This window comes from Rhea americana, unplaced genomic scaffold (assembly GCF_003343005.1).
Source record: "Rhea americana isolate MKP2758 unplaced genomic scaffold, rheAme1 scaffold_287, whole genome shotgun sequence".
Classification (NCBI taxonomy): domain Eukaryota; kingdom Metazoa; phylum Chordata; class Aves; order Rheiformes; family Rheidae; genus Rhea; species Rhea americana.
In genome coordinates this window covers 309539-331542 of record NW_028186409.1, presented here as the reverse complement: position 1 = coordinate 331542, position 22004 = coordinate 309539, and the positions used below count along the sequence as shown (strand labels likewise).

General features: G+C 50.7%; 1 protein-coding gene across 1 annotated transcript in view; it reads left to right on the top strand.

The window, feature by feature from the left end:
* Nucleotides 1–22004, top strand: part of LOC146593633 (acid-sensing ion channel 2-like) — a gene marked incomplete at its 5' end in the record, with an annotated part of 93677 nt that overhangs the window by 70526 nt on the left and 1147 nt on the right. Inside the window, 6 exons of the mRNA XM_085308943.1 lie at nucleotides 4687–4814; nucleotides 15998–16148; nucleotides 16937–16993; nucleotides 17489–17642; nucleotides 18024–18115; nucleotides 20147–20226. Coding sequence (XP_085165069.1) covers nucleotides 4687–4814; nucleotides 15998–16148; nucleotides 16937–16993; nucleotides 17489–17642; nucleotides 18024–18115; nucleotides 20147–20226 — 662 coding nt within the window. The remainder of the gene's footprint in view (nucleotides 1–4686; nucleotides 4815–15997; nucleotides 16149–16936; nucleotides 16994–17488; nucleotides 17643–18023; nucleotides 18116–20146; nucleotides 20227–22004) is intronic.

Below are 22004 nucleotides of genomic sequence, written 5' to 3'. Positions count from 1 at the left end.
CGTGCCTTTGGCAGCATTTCTTATTTTAATTGCAGCTCCTTGCATATTCACGGGGATGAACTATGTAGTCTGCACCCGCGCATACAGTCAACTGGAACTTTATTATGATTTTCTAGTGGCACTCCAAGTGGAAAGCACTGYTGAAGCCATGAGAAGCCCGCACCAGAAACAGAAAGCTGTGTGCAGTAGTGCTCTGCAACCAACTGGAAGAACATGCTGAATTAATCCCCAGTTTAATTAACGCTACTGTAGTCCCTCAGACGAAAGAGCAGCTCAGGATTTGTTTGGAAATGCTGTCATGTGCACAGTAATGTGTATTAACGTATTTAAAAAATGCAGTCACTGAGAGTTTTCCCTCTCTTCCCAGTCTGGGCCAAAATAGGAATGAATTTTAAAAGCCCTGTACTTTATAAAGGAGGGTTAGAGAATGAAGGTCTTGTCTGGGCATCCTAAAAATGAAGAAATTAGTTTAAAAACCATGCGACACCAACCAAAAACCCAAACAGAATTTATTTTTGAATAACCACTTCTGAACCTGTGGTTCCCTGGTCGAGTTTTTTCAGGGTTCCCCACCACCACCCTTAATTGAGGATTACAAGAAACAAGCTTAAGGAAACAGCTGTGAAAGCTTAGTCTGGCACTTCGTGACATGCCTCCAGGARCTGGCGCTCTGAGGAGACGTTTAATAGGACGCTGAAACTGCRGTAACCATCAAAACCATTGCAGGAACGAGTCTCCTCGTGTAACGGGGACGTTTGCAACCCCGGTGGCGCTTCCGTCTCTGGATGACAACCTCCAAAGGCCAGGGCCACCCCAAATGCCAGAGAGCCTGCTTGGTTTTGCTCTGCCCAGGGGCATTCGTTTTAGGAAGCTAAACTCATACCGTAGACAGTCAGATGCTTCTGGATCTTGGTAGCCAGAGTGTTGGGACCTTGTTTTTTTATCATGTTTGCAGGAAATATTTAGGATGCACTAATACTTCTCAGTTACCAATGTGGAGCTTGGAAACATTTAAGTTACAGTTAAGGAGGAGTGGTCCAGATGTGCTCTGTCGAAGCTGACTGTAGCTGGGACTAACACAAACTAGCTATTTTATATCGAAATAATTTTTATAAGTGACAGTTTTTCAAAGGCAATTTTGTACTTAAGATTTCCTGTTCTCTTGTGTTACTTGCTGGAAGAACAATGAAAGCTCTCCAGCTTTTGGTAGCATTTCTTAAAATGCTGCATATTTTGTTCTTATTATTATTGATTACGAAAATTAATAACTTTATTTTTTTAAAAACAGGGCTTTTTTCCTACAGCGCGAAAAATCCATTTGCTTCCCCATCCTTGATTATTCACGGTTACATGCCAGGACGTTCCAGTTCGGATTACCAGCCCTATCCCTTTTAAGTTCCTTGCAGATACTTGCAAATCATATTTCTAGATGCGCAGCGAAACACACACAAAAAAATACACAAATATTCAAAGCTTTTTGTGAGAACTACATGTAATTAGCTCAGAGATGGAAAGACCTGGGAAACTGCAGTGTGAGGCTGGTGCAGCAATAGGCGGAATAATTTTGAACTAAAAATGCTTCAACAAAACAGTTCCCGTTTTCCAACAAGTTAGCCTAAATACGAGCTTTCTACTGAAACTAGTAAGGTAATTACTGAAGGAAGCATATGGTAACGGCTCTGAAGTGTTGGAAGGGGATCAACACTAGGCAAAGCCATGGAGTCATTTAGCATTGGTGCAAGTGGGTGTTCTGTGGAAATAGCAGGATAGGACTTGGAGCTGGAGAAACAGTAGGTGGTCTCTCAGGAAAGGTGCCGAACCGAGCCATTTTGGCATGCATTAGCATGCTGGCGTGCCGTGGAGGGGGCTACGCGGGTGTCCACAGAGCTGCCGAGGGCAGGCACACAGGGCTAAATCTGCCAGCAGTCATCAAGGTGCAGCACCTATTCTGGGCACCAGTGAGGTTGCATGGGGACATGAAGCTGATGGTGGCTCTTCATTTCCRAAGGCTGCATGAGGACACTGGCCTTGCTTCTAGCATTAACATGTTTTGGGGGCCAGCATGGGAGARCTGTTGGCAAGAAAATGACTCTCAGATGAAACACAATGAGGTGCTCAAATGAGGTGGRCAAATGCTGGTCTTGAATAGACAGCAAGAGATGTCGTATCAATGTACTTTGTACCACCTCTTGGGAGGAGAGGAGGCAAACTATTGTGGAGGCAAAGGCATGCAAATTTTTTGTTGTGGTAGGCTCTGGAGAGTCCTCATAACGCAGTTTTGTTCCTCGCAGTGACAGGAGGATAGTGAGGAGCAATTCAGGTTGCCATCGTTGGGTTTGAACAGAAGTAGAGCCTGGCTGCCYTCACCCAGGATGGTCTTAGTCAATGCAAACCTTGCTCCATGAGGCTTTGCTGAAACACCCTGCCCRTGGGGGATGTCAGCCCCATCTGGTGTTCTGCTCCTGCTCACACAAAGCTGGCATGGAAAGACCAAGAGAAAAGCCAGATGAAACCTCCTCTGTGCCAGTGGTGCACCAATGTGGGATTCAGAGGAGATCACTGCATGTGCTGCATCAGCTAGATGACACCACATGTGAKAGTAATGCAACTATACGGTAAGTGTGGCCTTATTTAGGTACCAAAAGACCTTTTGTCAAGATRGCAAACAAATACGTGATTGCTGAGCTCTGCAGATCAATACATCTCTAACTGGTTAAAAGTCCAGCTGCAGACAGGTGGAGCTCAACCTCTGCCAAGCAAGGAGAGTTGGCCACCCACCACCCTGGGATTTAGCCAAAGTATTCAAAGCCCGGTGAGGTAATCGTTTTAATAAATCCTATTTAGCTCCAAGTTGTTTTCTCTGCCTTAGAAAAGCCTAGCTTTAAAAGGTTAAGTATTAATAGCCTGCTCCAGCTGCTCTTTGTGTAAAGGCTGCGGAGAATAAATGCCTGAGACCYGGAGATGCAGCCACTAGATGCATCRCTTCAGTCACAGARCCTGAAGTTTCAAGTAGCAGCGATGTAAACCTGCYTCACTGTCAGAGCAGCAGTTTTTAATGCAGTTTGCTCTGAAAACCCATATGAAATATACGGTTTGGTTTGTGTTTGGAGGGGAGGGTTTGTTTGTGTCTCTGGGCAGGGATCTCCAGAAATCTCTGCTCCAACCACTTTGGTCCAGGGCTGCACCAGCTTCAAGGTGAGGTGAGAAAATTCAGTCTCAGCTGTAAAAGAGAGATTTCTGCACTGCAAATGCTCTTGTTAAGCCTGACAAATGCAGACCTAAGTCCATCCTCCCCAGTACAGGCTCTAGCTACATTTGCCTTGGAGGCACCAAGTGAGCAGGGCACAGGAAGATACTTGCGGGAAGAGAAGGCTGAAATCCTTTGCTACCTCATTGAGTCAAAAGAGTTGTATCCTCTTGGGCAACGGGTGCCTGAGATCTGTGAATCTCGCGTTGTCCARTATCACTTTATCCTTTCTTTGTGCTTCTGCCTTTGCCCATATCAAGCTTGTGGGCTGTTGTCTTTTGCTGTTGTTGTCTCCTGCTGCTCATCTTTTGTGCAGCATCTGGCATAATGGGGCTGTGGTCCATGGGGGGTGATTCCTAGCTGTTAGGTTTCTACTGGTAAAGATGGTTCAGATTGAATAAGGTATAGTTAAAAATGGGAATGCATAATAAAATAGTGTAAAAATAGGAAGGATTAGTAARCAAAGAAAGTAAAGCATGGTAGATCTTTAAATATAAGTTCTTTAGATGCATAGGTGACATTTACTGGCCTTCAGCATGGACTCATATTAGTASGTACACTGTGTTTCTAGACCAAGCTATGCATAGTTAACAACTTTAACCCTCCTTTGCAAATCAGTCTCCCCTCGCTTAATCCCATATGCTCCCTCTAGTTTGTTGGTGAGACAGTAGCAGCAATGCTAAAGAGAGAAAGGTTATGTACCCYGACTGCATGAAGATGCTTGTGTGCTATATGAGCCCAAAGTGCTCTTCTCACACACTCRGATCTCTTTTGCATGCTATTAATTCTGCCTCCAGAAAGTCTCTTGTAAGTTCGTTTTAGCCTCTAGTGGAAGAAGGCGGCTGACCTTGAGCTGCTTTATATTCAGCACAAACTCACAATGTGGAAATGAGTGKCTCTCTCGCATCGGGCAAAAAGTGAGGAAACTTGTAACTTGACGATGTGTCTAAGCCCRTAAACTCCAAAATGGCTTTGGCCAGCTTGGAACAACTCAGGCTCATATATACGTGGCCACCTTTGAAGCATTACACACTTTTTTCTTTACCAGATTTCTTACTTTTTCTTSCAAGTGCCTCTGGTTTAGTTAGTGCCAGAGATGGGACTGCAGGGAGCAGRCTCCGGATATACCCATCTTTTGGGTGTTGGAGACTTTGTGGATACTAGGAATTTCTCTCTTTGGGGAAAAGAGGAGTTGGGGTTTTTAGTAAAATGCTCTTAAGATTCTGTAGCTAAATATCTATGAGCTGGAAATAAATGTTGCCTCCTATTTTCTCTATCTTGGAGTAGAGACCAAGCCAAAGTTGCAAATATTGGAGTTATACGGCGGGATATAAGAAAAGAAGGCCAAATGTGCCCTTGCCACCTGCCGAGCGGCCCCATCCTGCAGCCGCCCTCTCGTCTTTCTCCTGGTTAGCTAACCTGCTGCCTTCTTCTTCCAGAGGAGACGACATTCGAGGCTGGAGTCAAAGTTCAGATCCACAGCCAGTCTGAGCCACCGTTCGTCCAAGAGCTTGGCTTCGGAGTGGCCCCTGGTTTCCAGACCTTTGTCGCCACCCAAGAGCAAAGAGTAAGTGGCTAATTTCATTTTCCTACCTAAAGCCCTCTAATGGGTCAATATGGGAGGTCACTTCTATGGAAAGAAGCCCCTCGAGAACTGTTTCATGATTAACGGCAGTTTTTAGCCCAGACACTTTTGCTTCAAGTTGCTCCTCCAGTTGGCTAGCTTGATTTGGATGAGGACAGGTTTTACAGTGTGGCTTCCCTTGTGTTGCCCAGAATTGTCGTAGCTTTGGCTGTGGAAGGGCGTTCGTCCCTGGTAATTACCCTGGCTTGCTTTTTTATTGTTAYGGTTCAGCTATGGCAGTCGCAAAATGTGTTGGGTGCCTTCCAACACCCCGCGAAAGGATACTTTTTGCCAAAAGGATCCCACACTGAAGGGATAAAAGGAGTTCAGAGGAGAGTGTTTCATTAGGTAAATCAGCTTGAATCCTTTCAGGTAACACAGAATTACTCATATTATTTATTAGAACCGGGGGTGGGAAGCTCGTTGCTCCTCATACCRCACTCTCCCGGCGTCCCGATGGCGACACGTTGTCACGGATGGATGTGATGAGATGTAGCATCATTAGACCCAAATCTTTGTTAGGTGTTTGGAAAGGCGGCCAGCAGAATAAATCCCTTTCTCAGCTTGGTCCCGGCGCTGGCGTTCATAGCCTCCCTGCCTCACTGCCTCTCTCATTTTCCTCTGTGTTCCTGCATTCACCCTCAAATGAGACATGAATCAAATTTGGGAAACACAACAGGAGCTGTTTGAGGGCTTGCTCTGATTAAATCTCAGTGGGGAATCAGAGCCGCAGTAGTTGTATTTCGGCTTAGAACAATTCACCAGCAAATGTATCTTGAAGCCAAGATGTCTCTGCATGGACACTAGTACCAAAATACACCTGAAGATGCTGCATTTCAGTGAGCCTGGACGCAGAGCCTCTCTCCTCAATGAGGGTGCGCTCGTGTGTAATCATGCAGGAGATAACGAACGGTGTGGGTTCCCTGTAGGCGAACGCCAGGTGGAAGTTTCTCAGTTAAAGCCAAGAAAAGGTTTTTGTGTTGTCAGTCTGTATCTTGTGGGAAGTCCAGTGGGTTACAGAAAAAGAGCAGCTTTATTGGAGTGCAAAGCACTCGTTTCAAGCATAATGCCTTAGTAACAGGAAAGGTAGAGGACTCTTCGGGGGCCAAGGCAACAGCTGCTGAAGTACAAAGCAGCTGCTCTCTCCTTAACGCGTCATCTGCCTGCCAAGCCCCAGCTTTRTACGGGTTCAGGCTTCTCAAGACCRTCCTCTCATAGGGAGGCATGCTGAGCCCACCTTACTGAGCTTGCTGGATGGTCATCAGAGGTGAGGTTGAGATAGGAGGAGACAGGATGCTTCCTGCGTGTCTGTGTGGACTGGTATCTCTCTTCCTTGAATGCACCCCCTGAAGCTGGGGATGAGACTGACCTTGTGACCCTGGGCAGAGATTTGGCCATCTCAGTTCCATGCTGGACTGCTACCACCRAGGAAGTTCTTGATGCTTGAAAAGGTGATGGGCCAGCCATTGCTGTAGGGTGTCCAACGTAGGGGGCATGCCGCCATCAAGAAAGCCGTGGTGGCCAAAGGGTTGCCCATGGATTTGGGAAACCTGTGTTGGGGTGRCTCCTCTGCCCCAGGGTCAGCCAGAGAAAGCAGCTGGTTAAACTTCAACCCTGACCACYGGAGAGAGGCTTCAGTGGCTCTTGGGCCTTTCTCTGCCCTTCCCTACCATATGGTTGCGTATGGAGGGCTTCAGAGATGCATTTCCCAAGGGAGGCATGGGAATACGCACAGAAGCCAACTCATTAGGGAAGTAAGAAAAACAGTAATTTAATTGTTGAGAATTATCCCAAGTCTTGGAAACCAGCCAGTCATGGRTATTTTTTGTAATCCACGCCTGTTTGCTCGATGTAAATCCTTTTACGTGTCCCCAACATGTTCTCTTCTCCCAGCAGCTGCCTTGTGCTGCCCTGGAGGAATCAGCAGTATCTGGTATTACATATGTAGGAAATACTGCAAGATAAAGAATCTGGACAGTAAACTGATTAATTAGCACCAGAATTGTTGGCAGTAATTACTGTACTTTGAATCCTTYGTCTGTCCCATCTTGTGTTTGGATATATCTGATGTACGTTCATGTCACAGGCAAAGCTGCCATTCACCCAAGCAGCAAGGAGTGAGGTGGGCTAGAGATGGTCCACTGGTCCAAGCTGGCTGCCCGTTGTCTCCGGAGACTGCTGCGCCCGGGAGCGTTTCCCATGCCGGTGCCTGGCAGGCAGCTTGCAGACGTCCCATTTTACAGGACAGCAAAGTGACTTGCCAAAGGACGGAGAGGAACTCGGTGGCAGAGCCGAGCGTCCTGTGTACGTGGTGTTACCAGGACTGGTTACACCAAACGCTGCAGTGTGGCTCTGGCTCTTCCACCCCCAGCGTGCACATCTGCTTGAGTGAAACCCTCTCCTGTTCCAAAACTTACAGACAGCTGCTGCAAATCTTCCCGTCGTGCTTCATGTCCCGTTACCAGTGTTAGCTGTTCTGTTATTTCTATTAAAAATAAATAGAATTTTGCAAGGGATCCTATCAGGAAGACAAGTGGCGGAGAGAGGGGAAACCACATCCCTCTGCCAAATCCCTCCTTCCGAGGAGAAAAGATGGATAGAAGATGATAAGGAAAATAGGTGTTTGGAACTCTCTTGGCCTGAATGTGTTGTCTGTTCCCCATATAATACAGCGCAGGGCTGGGGCTGTGCGAGGGCGTGAAGTCTGCCTTTCACCCAGACTTAAGGGCCCCGCTCGTACGGTGGCTTTGACGGCCTGGGGCAATTTGTGCATCTGTCGCTGTGCTCAGGTTGGTCTGCAGCGAGCTGCCCACCTCCAGTGGTGCATCCCAGGGCTCCCGCCAGCATCCGGAAATCAGCCCCTCTTCTCCTTCTGCAGTGCCCGAACCCTGCCTCCCGCTCTCCGATCTCTCTGCCAGCGCGACACTTTCAGGAAACATTTGCCAGCTTGCTGATGGTAATGCAGTAATGGTGTTGTGCTTGCTCGCCACACATCTGCGGCAGTAAAACACGCCGACGCGGCGGTGTAAACGTGACTTCGCAAGCGGATCCGTTGCACTTGCTGCATCGGTGAAAGCAAGCCTGCAAAGGCAATCCAAGCTGGAGGTTTTCACCATAAAGCACATCCGTGTGGTTATATAGGGCAATGGTGCAGGATGATGAAAACCATCCTCTCTAGGTGCTTTTCCACAAACTGGGGCGGTGGCCTTGTCTGCAACGCGGCGCTCGGCCTACGAAAGAAACCGGGGCRATTTCAGAAGAGAGAAAACCATCTTGGGCCTGGTAAGGTGAGACTGGGAATATTGATGCCATTAAGGGAGAGGGACAAGGAGATGTCCGATTGCCTGGAGCCGCACTCGACTGGCCCAGGGTGTTGGAAGCTGCCCTTTCCCAGCTTTTCTTTTCGTGATGGGAGGGAGGCTGGAAGGAGCCAGCGAGCGCCAGAAGCCGGGGCCGGCCGGGAGGTCCCCGGTCGGGGTGGCTCTGTCCCGGCAGAGCACGCCGTGGAGAGCGGTTCGCATTGCAATCGCCGAGTTGGATGAATAAGACCTATTTTTGCCCTCCTTCCTGCCCTCCAAGGGAATTTCCATTGGGATGCTGCATTTTCCTGGTCGAGTTTCCTGGCGGACGGGAGCGGATGACGCTCCTTCCCCGGCTCGGTAGCTCCTTGTTCCCCTGCCAGCGTGGCGCGTTAGGGAAGATGAAATGCGCACTAAAACGACAATTTCTGGCAACGTGGCAATAAAAATTTAAGAGGTTTCAATTAAGCAACAGGTTCGAAGATGGAGCAATATTGTTTAATAGGGCTCTAGCGTGCCGCRGAGACTCATCCCCTCGTAACGTTTGCACGGGACAGAGAGCATCAGCTACCAACAACTGCCGGATCGCGATCTGTAATTACACCGGGAGCCGYGAGAGCGAGGCTTCGGGTCCCGTAGCAAGTCGGGAGAATTTTACAAAGTTTTCTAACACCGACATCTTCCCCTGCCTGTTGCTCTGGGACTCGGGCGCTGCAGCTTCGCCAAGCAATGGGCAGGTCCCACGAGTGGGAAGCGGCACCTTTTCCGCCAGGGTGCAGGAAGGATTGAGCGCATGCTGGTAAAGACAACTAGGCAACTCTTCCGACACGTCCTTGGAGGGAGCAAATGGGAAGGAACAGATGGATTTGCGCCGAGCTCAGCCTTGCTCACGGAGGGAGCCGGTAGATAGAGAAATTCTGGCGTCATTAACTGGGAGATGGTGACAACGAGGGCTGCAAGCTGTGTGTGTATGGAGTTTTTAGGTATTTTGCAAGTGCTAAAGCTGGCTGGAAGGGAAATTCTATTAAGTTGGTGCTATCTGARGTCTCATGAAGGAGCATAGATTTCTGGGTGTTATTTCATTTGGAGCAGATGCAAATCCACCCCGTCTAGACTTCKCTGTGTTCAGGTGTGGGGCTTTCGGCATCCCTCCTTGCAGCCTGACATTTGGTCACGTCAAGTGCAGCAGGTGGGTCCTCAGATCCACACGCACGTGAGTCCCAAGGAGAAGGCAGATACGGCCAGAAACCAGCTTTTGTCCCGGTGCCGCAGCTCACTCTGGATCAGTGCCTTCCTCTTGCTCCATGAAAAATTCCTCCTGGCAAGACGGAGGATTTGCTGGGATCCTGCATGGACCCTGCAGTAGAGCTGGGAGCAGACAAGTCCCAGACCTGATGCTTTGCAGAGACGGCGCTGGCAGGAAAACGCAAATCTGCTCCGGATGAAAACGCCACCTTCGATCCGGCCAGGGCCCAGTGATGCCCAGCGAGGGCTGGATGCCGCAGGAGGAGCTTGAGGAGCGGGCTGGGAGCCAGATGCAGCACAGTGCCCGCTGTGGCTTTTTTAACCCTGCCAAAACTCTTCTCCGTGCTGGAAATGCTGCCAATCCGCATCTTCCCTATTGCACGAGATTGATTAAATACATGGATAAAATGGAGATAGGGACTTAAAAGCAAAAAAAAAAAAAAAAAACTCTGCAGCTCAAGACAGATGTTTGCAGTTACCAGGAGGCCTGATGCCAAGAGCGAAGCACGAAGGAAAGCTGCTTAGCTGGGAAAAAGGGATACCGTGGGAGTCAGATAGTGCCAAAACGCRGAGCACGGCTGCTGTCCCCCCTCCGCGACTCGTTCGCACCGTGCAGGGCTTCCCCGCGGTGCCTCGCTCGCGCGTTCCCCACTTCTTTAAAGCCGTCTGCTCTCCCGTTGTGTTTTGGGAAAGCAAATCTGTCGTGCGTTTACGGAGACGAGTCARTTTGTTCCTTGCCTGTCCGAGCCTGCCAATTCGTAACTGATTGGCTCRCTCCTTCGTAGCGGAGACCCCGAGAATTTGAATGGCATTCATTAAATTAAGTATTAATGGTTGGGAGCGGGCGAGCTGAGTTCGTTAACCTCAGTTAGATGCCGACGTTGAATTTCTGTAAGCAGGAGAGGCCGCGGTGCCAACAAAGGTTGCGGTTGGGAAGCTCGGAGGGGCTCCAAGGAGAACGAATCACACACACTTCGCTTCTCTCCCGCTTACTGCGTTTATGTGTCTGCAAGCCACAGGATTGCTCCGTTGCTGAAGTTCCTATTTACTGGGCAGCCAGGCAGCGCCAGCTCCCTAACATGCTCTTGGAGGCAATGCAAGGGCTGGTGAGCTTTGCAGGAGGAGGGATTTCCAGTGCCGGTAGCTAAATGGTTTCACTTGGGCAGCTCCGCAGGGCTGGAATATAAAGGCCTTGCTTGAGGTTGCATTTTCCCSAAAAAATAAAAAGCCCTCCACACTGGCTAGGAGGGGGTGAAGAGGGCTCGCGCGGTGGGACGCTGTCGCCGACGTGCTCGGAGCATTTCTCTCCTTGCAAGAGGTACTATTTGAAGGATACAAGCCMAGACACCGGGACTCGGCGTTCTCCACTTTGAAGGGCAACGCGGAGCRTTTCAGCGATGCGCCCTGGCAGGTGGAGATGCAGCAGCGCTGGCCATCCTGCCTTCACATCGCCAGGGCTGGAAGCGATGCTGTTGCTGTAGCTCCAAGCACAGGCTGTAACTGCTCAGCTGCCTTCCGAGATAATTGGAAAATAAAAGGTCGGGATGAGAGTTGACAACATCAGAGACTCGACACGTCGGCGCTCGCTCACCGAAGCTGCCCGGGGCAGGCGGCGGCAGCTCTCCTGGCGCTGTCACTCCGGGCTCCAGGGAYGCCCCAGCCCGATTTCCCCCAAACCATTTCCGAATTACCCATAGAGGGTGCAGCAAGATTCATGAAACGCGGCTCCCGATTTCTGCACGGAGCCCCGTCTCCAGTGATGTGCCTTCTCCCGCCACCCTCCGGTGAGGACCCAGACGTGCCTGGTGGCTGAGCAGTCGGCAATTTGCTTCTGATTACAAATTACACAGCGCAAGGGAAGCGGTGTGTCTTTGAAGCTGTAATTACAGTGGAGGTGCCAGGTAATAGCCGTTGATGAGCCCTTTGGAGAGGGGAGACTTCATCGACTTGCTCAAGGGAGGCAGAGCCTAGCAGCCTGCAAGCCCAGGAGGATTTGTCTGTACAATCTTACCCATAAGAAAAAAAAAAAAAAAAAGGACAGATTTGCCTGTAAAACTTCCTCACGGGATCAGCCTGTGCAGCAGCGTATACACCAAAAAAAAACGATGAGCAGAGGAGCACGCAGGTTCCTGGGACGTCTGCGCAGCTCCCCGACACTGTTACCCGGGCGCGCGAGATGCTTTCCGTATGGCCGCAGCGTTTCTGAATTTTTTCCAGCCTGAAAGGTGGATGGCAAGCAGCCCCTGCCCCAAAGTACGTGCAGGAAATCTCTGCCCCACGTTGCAAATTGTAAGAGCAAGGTACTGAGATAAAACTATGCAGCACCAAGGTGTCTGTCTGGCACCCCATGAGGCTCTGCTCTGTGACCAGGAGCCTCACTGGGGAAATTTCCTTTGGAAAAGCAATAATTTGAGCTCTCCTGAAGCGTCCTTAGAAAGCAATCCTGGCCAGACACAACATGCTTTTCTCCAAAACGAGGAGAGCCCTTAAGAAAACCTTCACGGGCATTAAATGCATTAAGAGGCCTTTTCTGCTCTTAAATATGAGCGATCCAGGCAGTGACGGAGAGGATAAGAGCGTCAAAGAGACCACGTTGCCCATGTTTGCATGCGCTGTGTGTTTGGGAAGCCGGAGAAACGGGTGTTGCAGTAGCAAGCTCAGCAAACACGTGCACGCACAGCAAGGAAGCAAACCGCTACGGAAAGCCACGTTTTTGGGGAAAGGCAACAAAACGGCTCCGCTTTGCCGCGTGGCGGCTGTCCCAGGGCCTGCCGTGGTTTGACAGTGTTACTGGTCCAGCGGGGCTGGAGGAAAGCTGGCGCCTCGCCACAAAATGGGCTTTGGCTCCATCAGTCAAGGGAGGTTTAATTAAGCATTCAGCCCCTGCATCTCCTGTGGACGCTGTGCCAACGCACAAGCGCCGTGGCTCAAATCCAGCGCTGGCCACATGAAAAGCATTTAAGTTAACTAGCTGATCGCAGCTCCCATTGTACTCTGATCTCATCACCTACATTGGAATAAAATTTTAAGAGCTTAAAAGATTTGCACAGAGTTGTGCTTGGAAGAGGGCTGATGCCATCGGAGACGCTGATTATTTATTCTCCTTTATCATACAATGTGCAACATATGGGGCCCTTTCTCCACTGCGGATGACTAAATGGTGGCATCTGGTGCTCTGTTATGTTGCAAGTGTAAAGCAAATGAGAAAAGATCTCCTTCAAACAGCACTTTGCTATTGCCACAAAGGCATGCTTGATGCTCTCATTCAGAGGTGCTGCTTTGCTAACTTCCAAAGCCATCCTATTTAGAGCCGGCTCTGTTTCTTGGAGGATGCAGAGATCACTGGGAATTGCTGTGTTTTCCTTTTCTAATCTCAGCTGTTGCGCTGCAGATGGGATCCTTCCTTCATCGACTGTGTCTTCGCACCTGCCWGGGAAGTCGCCCGCTTTTCTGATCGTAACCACAGAGCGTGGGGATGGCRTGGTTGCCCCAAGTGGCTGAACAACTCTTGCCACTTTGGCATTAAAAGCAGCCAGAGCAGCAGCACACGTTAGGCAGATTTCAGGCGCTCCCTGTTCGACATGCCAGAGTTTCCGACCCTTAGTGAATGGCCCAGGGCACCCAAGGGAGATGCTGGATCAGGGCAGGTGGAGCAGCCTGGGCAGATCCATCTGGGCACATGCAGGATCCTGTTTCTTTGCACATGTCCCAGTCCAGAGCAGACCACTCGGACCTGCCTGTTGTTGAACATTGCTGGAAGGTTTTTGGCCTCCTTGACAATCATTTTCTMAGCATGTGACTAGATACGAGCCCACGTCCTTGTGGAAGAGGTCTGTGAGCTCTTACGGCCCTGTTTAAGCTCCAGCCCAGTCCCTCTGGGAGGGATCTGTGGCCATGAGTGAATGCTTGCAGAAGCAGAGGAAGGGAGTTGGCTATTTTCTGCTTTTCAAGATGATGGGGAAAGCTRGAGAACCAAGGAGAGGTTCAGCATTGCATTAAGACCTCCCATCATGTTTGGTTACACAGGAGCTGAGCCTTTCTAGGCTTGTACAAGGAGAGACCTTGACCTATCTTCCTGTCATGCCTAGGACATGTGGCTTATCTAGAGGATGAGCTSACCCAGTCTGTGTGCCAGTGACGGGTGGTTCTTCGACATCCTCTCCCCAGGAAGACCAGCCAGGATGCAGAGAGCTGCAAGAGGGTGGCTGAGGCCAGATCCTGATCCTGYGGGAGACCCTACGTGGCATCAATTGGCTTGAGTGAGAGAGGGCTTGCTGTCACTGCGCTCACTTTCAAACCAACCGGTTTCTGGAAGGCTCTGGAGCACTTTGGAAAGGCTCAAAGCATTCTGGTGGCAGCTSGTGGTGTGAAGTCAGCTTGCAATGCCTTGCACCTCTCCAGCAGCCAGCAGGCCATRCAGCCAGTCTCGCAAAACCTGCATCAGCCTGTTGGGGAAAGAAGCGCTGGGGAACTGGTCTGTTAYTGGTAGCTGCAGTAAGCAAACTGCTGGAATAAGCAACGCGCCTCTGGATTCCATGCATGCAAATTGTTCRTGATGAACCACGGAGAAAAGGCTTCGCTGAGAGGGACCAGGAGTTGACAGTTTATCTAACCTTCCTGGGCAGATTCACCTTCACCAATGCTTAACAATTGCATTTGAGTCCATTTCCTGTCCTCACTGAGACAACTTCTTACCAACATCCTGTCTTAATCTCACTGGCCGCAATTTGAGTCCATTGTGGGCTCCTAGCTACTGARTCATTCAGAAATAAAAGCCAAAGGGAGTTTCACCAGTGCTCCGGTCTTGCAAGCTAGTTTACAARGTGAACTTCTCTTCACAGGGTGCTTTGAACAGCCTGGGGACATGCTCACGCTGGAGATCTAGAGCAGAGCTCTCTGAATGGCTCCTGTCTTAGGAGCTTTGTCGTGATTACACCAGGTCCATGCCTGAAGGTTTCATGAGATGGTTATTCATTCAACAGCAGATGAAACTTGCCTCCACTTTGGGGTTGTCTCTTTTCTCCTCCCTTTCGCACACGGCTCCAAAAGAGACCCAGACAGGCCAGAAGATGACCATAGAGTCTAGCTGTTAGGTCCTAGGCTCACAGTCCATCACCGTATGTTTACGTATTTATCTTAGCGTGAGATTAATGTTACCACATTTTTAAAGGAATGTTTTTGTTCTGCCAACCTGCTTTGCTGGCGAGAAACGTTCTGTGTTTGGAGCAAAGCACGGCAAATTGGATGCAGCTTTAAAACATTAAGGAGGAGGGGTTGGGGAATGAGACATAGTGCTATTTTCTGCTCTAGCAAAGAGCATTGCAGAGCATTTAACAAAGATAAAGAGAGATGGGAAAGGCTCCAGGTAGCAGACAGAAGGGGAACAAGGTAGCTTTGGCTGGGGGTGGGGGCAGTCAGAGAGCGACTTGTTTTTCCTCCAGGATATTTTGGGCTCTGAATGAGAAGGTTTCTGTGGTTGATCATGGATTTTTGCTTTTCTCATCTTTGTGTTTGTGCTCTGAGGTGTTAAATAAAGTGGTAATAGCAGCAGAAGGGTTTGCATTGCATTAGCACTGAACACACCAGGTTATGAGCCAGGACTTCTTCATGTGCGCTGGTGTGCGGATACTGGAGAGCAAAATAGATCTTCATCATCATCAGATGCCAGGAGGGCAGATAACCTGTATCAGCTGTGATTGCTGCTCCGGGGGCTGCTCCTGAGCACTGGTGCCAGGAAGGGGACATGACTGAGTCATCTTCCTCCTCTGAGCCCGCAGGGAGCTTGTGCTCTGCAGACCTGCACCAGCTCCTGCCATGGCACCCATCTGAGCCAACCCATCCCTCCATGGGGAAGGCAAAGGTTTGGAGGCTCCRCAGTGCATCAGGTCCTCAGGAGTTTCCCTTGGGTTGGCATTTTTCCCTTTTGTAGCAAGCACTTGTTGCTGATCCATTCTTGATCCTTTCCGTTTGTCTCCCAAGTCCCTGGCCCTGCTGCTCACGGCAGGGATGAAGGTTCTAATCTGGTGCATTCGTTACCACTGAATAAAGTGTCTGAGGAAGGGAACAATGTGAACGTGGCAGCTTTAGTCGTGCTGTCACCCCTATATGCTCACTCAATGTCACTGGTGTCACTGGAGATCAGAACAAGCCCAAGACAGGAGCCATCGACACACCAGTGCCRACGAGCCCATGCTAGGTGCTAGAAGGATCCCAAAAGTGCAACTGCAGAGCTGCATGGCATGATCCTTGGGAGAGAAAGGAAGGTTTGGGAAGCCCTGCATCGTGTCCTGCCTCTGCTAGTTGTTACAAAAATCTGCCAGGTCTTCTCCACAGCGAAGCAGGACCCAGCTCCGATGTCCCCAACTGGGTGAGCAGAATCATCTGCATGCTGTGGCTGGGCAGACTGGGTCAGACTGGGAAGGAAGGGAACAGGTGATCAAGTTGGTTTTCATCATCAGTCGTGACTCAGTGCCCAGAATGACTTTTGTTTGAGTTACTGAGGTGCARAAACCCTGGCTCCTCACTGCCTGAACCGGCCAGTCCCCAACATCCCCTAACACGCTGCTCTTGCCTCTCTTGCAGCTGACCTACCTGCCTCCGCCGTGGGGTGAATGTCGCTCATCGGATATGGGCTTAGACTTCTTTCCCGTTTACAGTATCACGGCTTGCAGGATCGACTGCGAGACCCGATATATCGTGGAGAACTGCAACTGCAAAATGGTTCACATGCCAGGTCAGTGCGCAAGGAGGGCAGGGACCACCTTCCTCTGTCCCGGCTTGGGTTTTTAGGGGATGACGAGCTGGTCTAGGGGCTWAGTTCGGGTAAGGGATTTCTAGCAAAATAATTGTTCTCTGTTAGCAACCTCACAGCTGACTTCATGTCAGGATACGAGCACTTGCTTGGAGGTTGTTAAACCCACTTCCAGAATACAGTGGAATAAATTGCATTCACTCCTGAATCAGGGTGCACACGGGGACCTTGCAAGCGTAGCTATTTCTGTGTGATTTTCAAATTAAACACACTCGGGTGGACTCCTCCAAGGCAGGGCAGCAGACAGCTGGACAGAGGATGAAGGAGCCCTGATGTTTTTCAGCCGCAAAACGCTGAGCCTTGGGCCTCTGCCTTGCACTTGCCGGGGCTGGGTTTCTGCAGTGATGCATGCATGCCAGCCTGCAGCCCTTCAGATCCCACAGGATAGGGCGAGGAGGGACCAGGGATGCATGCTGCTGGAAATAACTCTGTCTCCTTCCTGTAAGGGGGGGACAAGACTTGGACGAGACCTTAGCAAAAAGTGCTCTGAAATAACGTCTGGGGACTGCACCTCGCCCAGCGTCAGGTAGAAGGACATGAGTCCGAGCTGAAGAGGAGCAGCAGGGTTAACCTAGTTCTGCACACCCCACATGCTCCCTGACCGCAGCTCCAAGGGTGCTGCTTTCTTTAGGTGACCTCAGAGAGACCAGTTGTCCCTTGCAGTGACCTGGTGGCTGGTTGCCACTGATGGATGTTCCCTTTCTGTGCAGGGGACGCTCCTTTCTGTACTCCGGAGCAGTACAAGGAGTGTGCAGAGCCTGCGCTCGGTGAGTACCAGGAGATGTCCCATGACACTGAATACCACAGATGTCCTGTGCTGGAGGGACTTCCTCCTGGCCAGCAGAACTGGGTTAGTCCAGGGCAGCTACAGCCCAGGGGCAGATATTGCTGAGGTCCTGGGTCTGGGCTTGGGACGGACAGACTTATCCYGGGTCTGGGTTTAGGGCTCAGTGCCAACTGTGGGATCAGAAGGATGTKAGGAAGGCTGGCACATTACCAGCATACGATTATCTACAGTCACTGTGTGTCCCACCAGCTGATGTGGTAACAGAGTCCAACCACCAGCAAAGGACCCCCCTCCAAGCTGATAGAAGTGGTCATGCAGTAAAGACAGAGATTAACAGACTGGGAGTGGGTTTCTTTCATCTCTTTGCTTTATTGGTCTGACTCCTTGGCCCTTCTCTGGGCAGCGGGACCTCTACTTCCTCCTCTGCTGTTCATCCGAGCAACTCCGTAAGATCTAACTCTGTTACCTTCTCCAGGTTTGCTTGCCGAAAAGGACAGCAATTACTGTATCTGCAGGACACCCTGTAACCTAACCAGGTACAACAAAGAGCTCTCCATGGTCAAGATCCCTAGCAAGACTTCAGCCAAGTACCTGGAGAAGAAGTTCAATAAATCAGAAAAATATATCTCGTGAGTGTCACAGAAAACAGATCTCCTTTGCTTTATGGGAGGGAAGGGATCTCTTAAGCACTGTTGGCCTTAGTAGCGGTAGTTATTCCATGTTAGGTGTCCTTGGGGCACATGCTAGTATCCAAAAAGTGAGACCCTGTGCTTGGTTCCTGAGCAGAGATTCTGGGGAGAAGTTCTCCAGCTTGGGCTAAGGTGGTGGCTGCCAGGCTCCTAATGTTACCTCGGTTCTCTAGGAGATCCAGGTATCTGTGGGTTTCTGCAGCCTCTGCAAAGAGAGCRGTCAGGACAGGCAGAGGCCAACAAGTCCCATTTCTTTCCTTTCCCAAAGCACACAAGGCTGCTGGTGGCTGAGGGGCTGATACTAGTGTCCTCTTTCTACAGAGAGAATATTCTTGTGCTGGACATATTTTTTGAAGCACTCAACTATGAGACGATTGAGCAGAAGAAAGCCTATGAAGTGGCAGCCTTACTTGGTAAGGAGAGTCTGGATATCCAGCCATCACCTCTCACATGCTTCAAATCCATCTTCCTTTCCAGTGAGGCCAGCCAGGACCCTGAGCTCTTAGCCTCAGGTTGGGGTGAAGTTATGTGGGTACTAGCAACAGATTTGGGTGCTTGGGGCCCATGCGGTTGGGAGAACAGCGGTGTTCAGTCAGGAGAAGCATGCATGTTGTCTGCACACACTCAGCGTTGTAATCCATGCTGAGCACCGTCTTGGCAAGGTGAAGGAGAGCAATGAGTGGGAGCCAAATACCCACTGTCAGGTACCTGCCTGCTCGTGTTTGTAGTTGTAGCACTCTGCATTAACCCAAAGGCGAACCTGTGTCACTGCTAACAGCCGGCCAGCAGCAAATGCAATTAGCGGGGAGCATGGGTGGCTGCTTCTCACCCTCCTCTCGGCCCCTCGAGATAYGGCTGGCGAGATGCCATCTGAGGAGGTCCTGCCTCTGCCTTTCCTATCCCGACTGTAAGGACCAGACTGTGGCCCCCATTCTTACCTATGTGGTGACTTCTGGACAATGGGAGGACTCGGGAGCAGGATGTCACAAGCCCATGTGCTTTGCTCCAGAAGCCTCTCCCTGAGGGGAGGAGACAGCTCAAGCGTCCACAAGAGCGGGGATGGATAACCTAGGACAAGACTACAATATATACAGATTTATGTACAGAAGCCACTGAATTTCTGGGGTCTTTCTGCCATGTCTGGGAAAGACCTGGGTGAGTTTCCCGAGCATCCTCAGATCTGCAGACCAAGGGTGCTGTGTCAGGAAAAACAGCAAGCTCTGTGGCAAGAGCATAACCCAAAACGTGGGATGCAGCATCCTTGAACTGCCTGTGATGCTGGGATGGGGTCTCCTTTCCTCTTCGAGGTCTTTCGCCCTGTAGGAAACCAAAGGTCCCTCACAAGAGCAGGAGCTGAGCCCCGCTCTGCAGTGGCTCTCGCTGCTGCCAGGCAGCTCTGAGGTCGCTCCAGTGAAACCTTGCTGTAATTTGTTTGTAAAAAATCTCTCTCTCATCATCGCAAGGCCCTTTGGGCTGTTTTCCACCTGCAAAGTGGTGTTTGATTAGCTACGCTGTCACCATGGCAATGCAGTTCCTTCCCCAAATCCTAAGAAGTGGCACCTGGAGGGAAGTTGGCAGCACGTTTAGGGCTGCGGTTTCAGGGGTGAGAGGTGCTGGCTTGACCCCATCCTCTCTCTGACCGGTGTTGGACACGGGAACCCCCCCCCCCAAAGGTGCTCTGATCCTTTTTTCAAGCAGCCGGGAAAGGGTGGCCCTATGTGCATGCACCACATCCCACCCCATGTGGTGCTCGTCACGAGCTCATCCCCATCTCCTGACGTTCATCCTGTGTCATGTGTCGTGGTGGCTGTTTGGCAGGATTTGGGAACTCTTGTCACCCTCTGATCGTCCCCCTCTGGTTCCTCTCTTTGGCAGCCCTGGGCTTTTTCTAGGCTTTGTGGGACTTTACCTAATTCTTCCATGGAATTTTCTTCCTTCCACCACTTTCTCTCCTTCCCTGTTTGGGAATTTCTGGGATGAAAGCTGCTGTCTGGCTGTGACAGATGGCTTCCTCTGATGCCAGCGCGCACGTTGCAGTGCTATTGCATTCTCATTAGGCTTCGGTACGAAGGCCTCATTAGCAGGAGAAATGGCTATTGATCTGCCCAGCACTCGCTGCATCGTCCCTGCTGGGACCCGTGTTGCAAGCACACGGCCTGGCCTGACGCTGCAGTGTGCTTCGATGGCCAGCGACATCCTGCCCAGGATGCTTGTCACACCGTTGGAGCTTGCCGTGCCCATGAGGTCTCCTTTGCATTTCGCTGTTCTTTGGGCATGGCGAGCGCCGCTGCGCCCAGGGAAGCTGGACCACGGCAGRTGGATGCACGCAAGAGCAGAGCTGAGCCGTCCCCTTCAGTCCAGGCTCCCCAGGCTGGCGCTCGGGCTCCCAAGGAATACATGGTCTCCTTTTCTAGGCTCTGTTTTCATCCTGTTCTCTCTCCTAGGTGACATCGGAGGCCAGATGGGACTATTTATCGGTGCTAGTATCCTCACTATACTAGAGCTCTTCGATTATTTATACGAGGTAAGACCATCTCGCTCCGCTTGCACGGAGCACGTGCTCACAAGCCTTGATCCCAAGATGGGCGCTGTYGCGGCTACAGGACTATCCATGCCTGATGAACCCTTCTCCATGATAATTAATGCTGCATTGGCAACGAGCTCCCTGCGTTAGGGCCAGACGAGCAAGGAATGCCCCGGGGACTGCCACACTACGGGGACCGCTGCGCCACGTAGCTGGCACCCAGCCTTGGCTAATGAGATTTGCTTCTCGTTTGGGTTGATTAGCCCAGGCGGAGCCCCGTGTTCACGTGGCTGTGCTGCTTCCAACGCAGGCGCCGGTGGCAACCCGTCCGGGCCATGCGGCTGCGCCATCCGCACCCGCTCGTAGGCGGCTACACACCATAACCATCTTTTTGTAAAAACACCTCTAAATAATCCACGAGTCCCAATCAGCTTGTTGGACTGGAAAAGTAGCTCTGCCAGCCCTTGCGCTGCTGCCGGAGGGTGGAAAAATGCAACCGAGACCCACGCAGTGTCGGCACCTGTTATCTGCTGTCTGCAGCTCTGCCAGAAGCCCGGGAGCAAGGTGCTTTCCAGGAATTGCCAAGACRGGATCGAGCGCAATCCTGTGGCACAGCTGCGGCTGGTGGCAGCTGCTCCGGAGAAAACTGCAAGCTCCCGTTAACRGGAAATATTGCAATAACCCACCCGGAGGGGATGTTGCTTTCCAGCAGCCCTCCCGCCTTGCAGCGGCAGCGTTACGACCCTGCTGTATTTTTATCTCCTTTTGCCTAAGTTATGTTTCAACCCGGGTCCGAGCTGTGGGATTTTTGGTGRTGCGAGGGCYCCAARCGGGYTTGTCCCTWGGCRCCTCCTGCTAATTTTTGCCAGCTTYGCGGGGTTTTAATGCAATGGCTTTAGGGCTCCAGCMCCCGAATACGCGATRTCTGGGGCATCCTTAGTCCAAGGCTCTCATAGCTCTGTCTGAGCTCCTTTTCCCAGCAGGACCAGCCGGGCTGCCCGCTCTGGCTGTTCAACCACTCAAATCCCTTCTGGCTCAGCCCAGTTYGTGCACTTCTTTGCCCTCGGAGGTGTTAGCCTGCAAGAAACGCCAGCGGGATGCTCGCATCAGAGAGGAAAAAAAGGAAGAAAATTCAGGTTCTCAATCTCAAGCAAAGCCCATCACCCCCCACGCCGTGCCGCGCAGTGTTTTGACAGACCAATGCATCGCCAGGATGTTGTTTTGCTTACTGAACAAAAACAGTCGTTTTAGAGGTTTCAATAACCCGTTTTTCTATACTGTAGTTGGGGTCAGCTCATAGCAGTCGCATCGGTGCGTGTCCAAGCAGCTAAACCGGGTAGGTGCAGAAGGACTCGTGGCGCCAAACTCGCCGGAGCCTTTTGAAACCCTCTCAAACGATGTGGAAGCTGAGCTGATGGTTTTACATTGGAAAAAAGATGGTCGCTGCGTGTCGCGGTCCCTTCTGGGCAGCTGTTAACATTTGGTGGCATTATTCCGCAATAAAATATATTGAAAATTACCAACATAAAGCTAATAACGGCTCCAGAGTGCAAACAAAATTGTTCTTCAGTTTATAGCTCGGTCTGGATGCATACAATATTTCATTAAAATTGACTGTTCTGGGCTCTCTTTGGGTTTTTTCATAAGACACTAATAAGAAATCTCTCCAAGTCTGGATTGTTTTTCCCTCGCTTTTGTTTGACATCTGCTTACAGAACTTGGCAAACGGTTTTTCTAGTGCCTCGTTTTTGTTTTTTTTTTTTTTTTTTTTTTTTTTT